At 62.0% G+C, this 8,722-nt stretch overlaps 1 protein-coding gene across 1 annotated transcript; it reads right to left on the reverse strand.

Annotated features, from left to right (window-relative positions):
* Window positions 1–1,117: 1,117 nt before the first annotated feature.
* On the reverse strand, window positions 1,118–8,359 carry CACFD1 (calcium channel flower domain containing 1). The gene is made up of 5 exons (XM_006900563.1): window positions 8,242–8,359; window positions 5,264–5,336; window positions 3,865–3,990; window positions 1,550–1,657; window positions 1,118–1,205 (listed from the first exon to the last, which is right to left on the reverse strand). The coding sequence occupies exons 1-5, from the start codon at window positions 8,357–8,359 to the stop codon at window positions 1,118–1,120; spliced, it is 513 nt and encodes a 170-aa protein (XP_006900625.1).
* Window positions 8,360–8,722: the final 363 nt, after the last annotated feature.

Genomic DNA, 8,722 nt, shown 5'->3' on the forward strand with positions numbered 1-8,722 from the left:
CTGAGGAAGGTAGCCCCAGAGGACCCCAGAAGGCACATGCCCGTCCACCACCCGGGGCATGGGCTGGTCAGGCGGGGAGGGTGGGGACCCACACATCCACTGTTGCCCCACGCCTGCTCTCGGCTGCTCCCTGCCTCAAATGCCAGCTACCCCCCAGTCCCACCTGGACACTTAACATGGCCTGGGCTTGGCCATCACAGTGGTCCAGGAAAAGTCCACCTGGTAGTTGGGGGCAAGGGACGGAGCTGAGCGCCCTCTATTCACCATCCTAGACTCAGATCTGTCACACAGGCCCCTAACTCAGGACTAGCCTGAAATCTTAGCGGCAGGGGCTGAGGTCGGGGAGGGGAGGAGACTGGCTGGGGAGGAGGCCAGTGGGAGCTGCTCGCGGAACATCCTGCCCCCTACAAAGGCCCTGTGCCTAGTAGCCAGCACCAGGCCGTGGGACGGCTTCTGCCTGGTTCCTTGGGCAGGTGTGGAGATGGGGTGTCGTTCCGACAGCTGAGGCAGGGGCACTGAGTGGTGGGGTGGCCTGAGCACTCAGGCCGCTGTGCTGAGAAGGGAGCCCACAGGCAAGAGAGCACCAAGGTCTGACATGGGTGGGTGGGGCAGCCCTGGGGTGCAGGCCCCAAAAACTGGAGACAGGGCCCCCACGCTGCCTGCTGGTGGTGCACGTGGTTGAACCGTGGTCCATGAAGAAAGTCGAAGACTGCCCAGGAGAGCTCACGGGACAGGGCGGCTGGGAGTGCCCTCTGAACACCTCAGCTGTAGGTCTCGGAGTCTGCCCAGCACCCACTTCACGTTGAGCTGGGCAGCCGAGGAGGAGGGACCACAGCCTCCAGCGCCAAGGCCTGATCACCCAAGATACACTCCGATCTGCTGCTCAGAGCCGGCAGGCTCCTCAGCTGCAGTGGAGAGTCAGGGCGGGGAGAGAGCCCAGCAGGCCAGAGGAGCCAGGCTGTGGGGATGGGCGGGGACGGGCAAGGGGCTGTGGGGACGGGTGGAGGGCTGTGGGACAGGGCAGGCTCCTTGCCTAGGTGGCCCGTGGTTGGGGGGTGAGGATTGCGGGCGTGGGGCTAAAGTCCAGGGTGATCAGTGGAGGAGGAATGTGGCCACATCACAACTCGCCCTCCAGGGTCCCCGTGAGCTTCTCCTCGTCCTGCTGTTTCTGCTGCTGGATCCTGGCGTAGGAGATGGCGTCTCCCCTATGGGAACAAGGGGGTCACAGGGGAGCCGGCCCCAGCCCCACTCCACACGAGGCAGAGACCCCGAGTGTGGGCCTACAGGGCTTCTCAGGCCTCAAACACGTCCCTCTGAAGGAGAGAGATGGCTGCCCCTGGACACTGCCGGGAGGACTTGGGCCTGACTTGGCTGGGAGCCAACTGACCCCAGGGTGGGGAGGGATGTCTGCAGTCACCCCTGCTGTCAGTGGAGGGGAAGGGATGCCCAGGAGCCTCCCCACCCACTCCCATGGCATGGGGTCACAATGCCCTGGTGCCCTACCGCACAGCCACCCTCTGCCCCCCGCCCCCCGGGGCCCAGGACGCACTTCTTGCCCAGAGCAGCGAGTCCGTAAAGCACACCCGTGGCAAAGGCGATGGCATTGCCCAGCACCGTGGTCAGTGTCAGACTGATGATAATGGGGACCACAGCCATCCTGGGAAGACACATCCAGGCTCTGTGCCCCCAAAGCCGGCCCTGTGCCCAGGTGTCCCCAGCTGGTGTCAGGCAGCCCAGTCAGTTAGGACAGAGGGGCACAGAAGGCCTGATCGCCCACCTGGCTGGGAATCTGATCCTCGGCAGGCTTGCAACAGGATCCAGTCCCACCTCATTCAAGAACACAGGCTGCCCACCACCCAGGGAGGCGGGGCTCAGAGAACCCAGTGCCTCCTTGCACTGACCAGGTCAGGGAGTCCGTGACCGGGGGCAAGCTAGTGACCAAGAAGCCAGTATCTCACTGTAGAACAGGATCAGACCACAGGGTGAGGTCTGGAGAGCAGGGTGGGGAGGGTGCCGACTCCCTCCTGTAGGGCCCAGGCCCCACCCCAAACGTCAGTCTGTGCTGGAAGCCCTAGTGTCACAGTGGTTAAAGTGTCAGATGTCAAACAGAAAGGTCAACAGTTCCAACATGGTGGTCACTCAAAGAGGAGGTCAGGCCATCAGCTCCTGGGAAGCCTTCGCAGCCTCGGAAACCACCGGGAGGCTCTGCTCTGTCCCGGGGGACAAGAACCAGCTCCGGGAGTGAGTGGCTTCGTCAACAACAGCAAAGCCACGTGCTCATTTCTTTTCAGATCATGTAAATCCTTCGCCTTTTACTAAAGAACTCATGGACAGAACAACTACACGCTCTTGGCCAATTTTTTTGAGACCTCTGTGTTTATAGGCTAAAAAAAAAAACCCCAACAAACCACCAGTAAAGCTGTCAGGGCTCACAAGGCGGCCTGCCCAGATGCCAGTGCCTCCCGGCACGTGGGGCCCAGCCTCACAGTAACTGGGCCAGGGCCCCCTGGTGGCACTGCCATTCTCAGGTATGATGTGATCCACCCTCCACACCCTCCAGTCAGGAGTGGCATCCACTTCCGAAATAGCTTGCCTCCAGAAATACTATGAACTTGGAGAAACGATGAAAGTTATACGAGTGTTCAGGTCCTTTGTTCACAGGGTCACTATGCGTCGTCTACGACTCAATGGCACTTAGTAACACCACCAACAAGAGAGAGCTCTGTGGGCCTGATGGATAGAAAGCTATGCTCCCAAGCCATAGGCGGGTGACTTCAATCTGCAGCCCTCAAGCCTGGTTTTAATTGTTTTCGGTCTAACATTTTTTTAGGTGGTATAACCCTGGCATGCCCACTTGCTATACAGAGGTAACTCGTGGTTGCTGTGATGCTGAACACTGTGACACTGACGTGTCAAATGCGAGAATGGTTACCCACGGTGGACAGTGTCTGGTGGAGCTTCTCGATTAAAACAAGCTTGGAAGCAGGAGTGGCATCCACTTCCGTAATAGCTTGCCTCCAGAAACTCTATGAACCTGGAGAAACGGTGCAAGTTATGCAAGTGTCCAGGCCTCTCATTCACAGGATGAGTCGTCCACGACTCGGTGGCACTCAACAACAGCCACCCTGCAGCCGCAGGTCAGCCAAGGATTCCAGGCCAGAGGCGGCGATGCCTACCGTTACTGGGTCCGGAACAGCCTGGAGTCACGCAGGCCAACAATCCCTCCCTGCCAGGCCTCACCAACTGTGCAGCCGCTAACAGGAACAACAGTCCACACAGGGAGAGACCACCGAGGCGGGCATCTCAAGACTGTGGACACCGGGCTGGGAGGGGCCTCAGGTGTGCAGGTCATCTAGACAGGAAGGACTCAGCACCCCACGGCTACACCCAGGGGTGCTGTTGCCCCTGAGGCACACCTGGCCCAGGCCTGGTCCTGAGATCTGTGTGGCTGACGTGAGACGGCTCAGACGCTGCACAGCTCACCAGGAGCCTCAGTGTGAAGGGAGAGCCGCTCAAGAACCACAAATGTCTGTTTTGCAGATGGCTTTCTCCCTCCCACATGGGCACCTGGACCCTACAACGCAAGAGAGGCTGCAGGAACCTGTGATGTGGCCGCAACCGGTGGGCCCTCGCCTGGGGCTTCTCCAGACGTGAGGACCATGTGGGAGGCTCTGTTCCTTCCTGCCAGGAACCACTGGGGAACATTTTAGCGTCTGTCAGTCCATTCTGTCCAAAGGCTGCGGGTTAAACCTCTCCCACAAGGACGTGCTTGCACTGTCCCTCAAGCCCTGCCTGGTCCTCTGGGTCACCCTGCAGGTGGGCGTGGACGGGCACAGTGAGCTGGCGCTGGCCCCTAGCACTCACCCGCAGTAGAAGACAGCCTTCTGCCAGGAGCGCAGCCGGTCCACCTTCTCAGCCACCATGTTCGCAAACTCCACGAACTGGCAGCAGAAGGGCGCCTCACACAGCAGGAGGATGAAAGCGTTCACGCTGGACGGACAGCGACAAAGGGTGGGATGAGAGGGTGACATCAGAGGCCTCCAGGACTGCTCCACCCTTGGCCTCTGTCCCGGGCAGACCAGCGTCTCCCAACACGCGTGACTACCTGTAAGGGACCTTATCTGCAAACAGTTTAGGGTGTGGAGATGAGGCCATCTGGATGTCTGGTGTCCTTATAAGAAGGGACAGAGACAGGGAGGATGGTGGTGTGAAATGGACGTGTGATGCACCACAGGCCGGGAAGCACAGGGACACCAGCTCAGCTCAGAGCACTAAGCAGCAGCAGCTTCTCAGTGACCGTCCACTGGGAGGACACTGCCCATCTTCCACCCACAGCCCAGCAGAGAGGGTGACCTTCGGGTTAGCAGAGTGACACAAAGGACTCTGCCACCAAAGCTCCCTTCCAAGAAGCATCAGCAACCACCAGAGTCAGGACAGTCAGTCAGGGAGGACAGACACGGACACAGTCACTCGGAGGATGGACACGGGGACAATCACTAAAGGAGGATGGACATGGGGACAGTCAGGGAGGACGGACATGGGGACAGTCACTCAGGACGGACATGGGGACAGTCAGGGAGGATGAACACGGGGACAGTCAGGGAGGACGGACATGGGGACAGTCAGGGAGGACGGACATGGGGACAGTCACTCAGGACGGACACGGGGACAGTCACTCGGAGGAGAGACGCGGGGACAGTCACTCGGAGGACGGACGCGGGACAGTCACTCGAGGAGGACAGACACGGGGACAGTCACTTGGGGAGGACAGACATGGGGACAGTCACTCAGGGAGGACAAAGGCAGAGCGTGCCCTTCGGACCTTCCAGAAGAGGCAGTCCCCAACACCCCCATGCACATTCTCAGACCACAGCCTGCCTGCCCAAAGCTCAGGACATGGAAGCAGCATGAAGGTCCATGGACAGGCTAGTTGCTGGGCCCTTGCTATTTTCTGATGTGCCCTCACAAACCTCCTATCTTCCCAGTGCAGCCGTCATCTGCACATGGCTCTTCCCGCTCTCAGGCCCTGACTAGGCTGACCTGGACAGCCAACACTGGACCCGAGGTGCCCCAGGGGGCAAGGACCCTACTCGGGAAACCCTCGCGATTCACTCGGCAGTGGCTGAGGGGGAGACCCAGCACTGGTCTCACCAGGAAAACCAAACACGGGGCGTGGTGTGCACAGTGACAGCAGCAAGGTGAAGCCCCACGCCATGGCCACAGCCCAGCCCCGGCAGGACACGCCGGCCCGTCAGCAACTCACATCATCCACACGCCAGCCGCGATGTTGAGGGGGTGGATCGTGATGCAGTTGAAGAGGCCGGAGATGGCGCAGGCTTGAAGGCAAGAGAAATAGGCAAGAGTCAGCGTGGAGGCGGACTACAGGGTGGCCACCAGAGGGAGGGCCGCCACCCAGGGAGATGGCCACCCGTCTGAGGAGAGCAGCCAAGGGGAGACAGGCTGGGGGAGGAGCCCCCGCTGGGTCTTTCCATGAGCTCAGCACTCCAGCCCTCACACTCTGAAGCCGGCTGGCCCTGATGCCAACAGCACTGAGGCCATCCAGCAAGGAGGCCAGTATAAGACCTTGAGACAGTGACACACCCACCTCACTGGGCATGGGGTCGTGTCTGCACCTGCAGTTCTGGCCACAAACAGGTCTGAGCTCACACAGCGTTGCCCAGACTTTGGCGGAGGTGAGGGGGCTTCTCTCAGAAAGCAGCCTGGACCCGGTCAGACCTCCACTGGCCGCCACTCCTGCTCTAACTTACACACTGGCCCTGTGGCCTTGGCTCGGTCCCCTCCTCCTCTCCTGACCACAGGGCAGGTCCCCACAGCAGGGGGCCCATGCTGACACCCAGGGGAGGAGGGGCCAGTTGCCACCTTGGGAAGGGGGTCCTCTTTCACCCTGAAAATGCCCCAAACGTGAATGTGTCCACCCGTCCTCTTCTGCCTGCAAGCCTAGGCAGGGTCTGCAGAGTGGTCCCCCTGCCTCCCCCCAGCCTGCAGCCTGAAGCACGTGAGGCCTGGGAGTCCAGGAGCTGAGGCAGTTCCGGGGTGCAGCTCTGCCCTCAGACGAGGAACCAGGCAGGACAGGAAGGTCGCCATCAGCAAGCAGCTTATTAAACTTGCAGCAGCTTGCCTGCACCTGATCCTTGAGGCTCGGGTATGGAATTCCTGGCCATTCTCCCCAGTAACCGTATCCGGACGGCAGGCAGTGGCAGAGGAGCCAGGGAGGGGCTTCACCACAGCGATGCTCTCTCCGGCCCTTACGCTGCTTCTGAACCTGTACTTTCAGCCTCCTAGGAAGGCAGCCCGCTTAGCCAACACAGGTGGCACTGGCTGTGTGTCCACCCCCAAGAGCCCCAGAGGCGGTGCTCCTGCCTGACTGTGGCTGACAGCAAACGCTGCTGCCTCCGAACCCCCGCACCCAGGGTTCTCACCCTCACCACTGTCCAGACACACAGGGCCCAGCAGGGAGCTCAGAACAAGGGCTGAGAGTCCGTGAGAGGAGCCACCAGGCACACGCCCTCCTCCAGCCTGCAGGACCAGGCTCAGCTGCCCCCAGCTCCCTCCTGAGGCCCCCTCACATCCGTACCCCAAAGGGAGCAGCCAGTGCATATCTGCCCTTCACCTCTAGCACCCACCATGACCTCACCATTCACGAACACCCACAGTCGGTGTCTGCGGCTGACCTTCCAGGGAATGCCCTGGGCTCCCCTGAAGCAGCTTCCGCAGCCCCAACATGGCACCATGAACTTAGAGCATGCCAGGCACCCCATCTGAGACACCAAGCTGGGTGAGATGAGGGTCACTCTGGGGTCAAGACGAGGGCCTTTCCTTCCACCACTACAGACCCCTGTCGCCATCCCCACCAGTACTCTAACCTCCCGGACGGCAGTGGCCGGGGTCGGCCTGAGCTGCCGTCCCTCAAGGCCAAGACCACCCTCCCCCTAAAGCACAGGATGTCACCTGCCAGAGTGGCACTGCCCTGACCTTCTGCCCTTCAAGCCCTCTGGCAGGAATGAGGGACCAAGAAGGCAACCTGGAGTGGACCTTCTTGAAGAACAGGTCAGCATCTACCTGCCCAGGACCCAGACCTCACGTCAGGCAAGTTGGGGCAGGTCCTGCAGACATCTCTGGCTACCCCCATCTAAGATGACCTGCTGGGTGTCCCACAGCTAACCTGTGGCGATGAGGCAGACAGAAAAGGAAGGGACAGACAGCCAGATCCAAACCCAGCCCAACCCCCAGACACTGAGTGCTTCTGGTTCTCAGCGACCCCACGAGACCAAAGAACTGCCTGGAAGGGTTTCTAAGGCTCTCAGATTCAGAGAGGCTGGTGGAACTCTGACCAGAGGCTGCCCAGCTCTGCTCCAGGGACCTCTAGGGCTGCTCAGAACTGCCCATGGGGTCTCCACCCACCAGTCTTCACGGGGCCAGACTGCCTCATCTTTTAGCCATTGAGCGCTTGACCACTGCACCACCAGGACTCTGTGGTCATTCTGTCCTCCTATATAGTTCTCCCTGGGCTTCTGCTCCTGGAGCCGGGCTGTGTGCACGGCAGGGCATGGCACCTCTGGGGTGGACAGGAGAGGCTGCCTCCCTCTGCCCACCTCCGGCCTCCCCAGGGGCACAGTCCCCGGGCATCCGGGAAATTTCCCAGCTGGCAGCTTCCTGCTGCAGACTCGGCAGGCACTCCCCATCTGTAAACAATCTTCGCCCAAGACTGGGAGCGCTGTTGCCTTCACCTAGCCCAAGCGTACAGGTGGGGCCTGCCTAAGGCCAGCTGCGCGGGGTGCCCAGGAGGAGCCCACCAAACCCCAAGGCAGGAGCTGCCACCAGAGACGCGGGCAAGGGACGTGCCCGCTCATGGACAGCAGCCTGGTCCGAGGCTCCCGGTGGGCGCCTGTGTCCCACCCGGAGCCCACAGCCAGCTGGTCCCGATGGACTAGAAGCCAAGCCCAGAGAGGGGGGACTAGGGGAGCCCCACGGGCCCTGGCGGCCCCGCCACGCGCGTCCTGATCCAGGAGGTCCTGCTGCGCCGCTGGCCCGGACCCTGGGACCCTGGGACCCTCCGGACCCCGGGACACCCTGGACTCCGGGACCCTGGAGACAGGATGACGTGACCCGCCCTGCGCCCCGCGGGCCCCCAGTCGCGGGCCCCCGGACCGAGAGCGGCGCAGGCGGGGTCGGGCGCATGCGCGGCGCGACGGGCGGCCCCTCCCCCGGGCCGATACTCACACGCGGCCCCCAGCACCCCTGACAGGCGACACAGCCAGCGGTACCACCACGTCATGCCATCGTCCTGCGCAGGCGGCGCCGAGCCGGCCGATGACGCCGCCGCGCCCGCGCCGCTCATCGCGCCGCCGACCCGCGAAGCCGCGACCCGCTCCCGCACAAAGACTCAGGGCTGCCCGCGTCGCAGCGGCGCGAGGCCTTGTGGGAGAGGGCTTTGTTAGCATAAGGGGCGGGGCCGGGAGAGACCCGCCCCGGGCTCCTCGGGTAGCATAGACAGAAGGTGGTCCTGCTTGGGCTCGGCGGTTGTATTAGCATAAGGGGCGGGTCCGTCCGCGTGGCCCGGGGGGCATATTAGCATAAGGGGCGGGGCCGGGAGAGACCCGCCCCGGGCTCCTCGAGTAACATGGATAGGAGGTGGTCCTGCTTGGGCTCGGCGGTTGTATTAGCATAAGGGGTGGGGCTAGCAAAGGACAGCCATGGCTCG

This window comes from Elephantulus edwardii, unplaced genomic scaffold, assembly GCF_000299155.1.
Source record: "Elephantulus edwardii isolate Elephantulus edwardi_28Jun2011 unplaced genomic scaffold, EleEdw1.0 scaffold00289, whole genome shotgun sequence".
NCBI classification, from domain to species: Eukaryota; Metazoa; Chordata; class Mammalia; order Macroscelidea; family Macroscelididae; genus Elephantulus; species Elephantulus edwardii.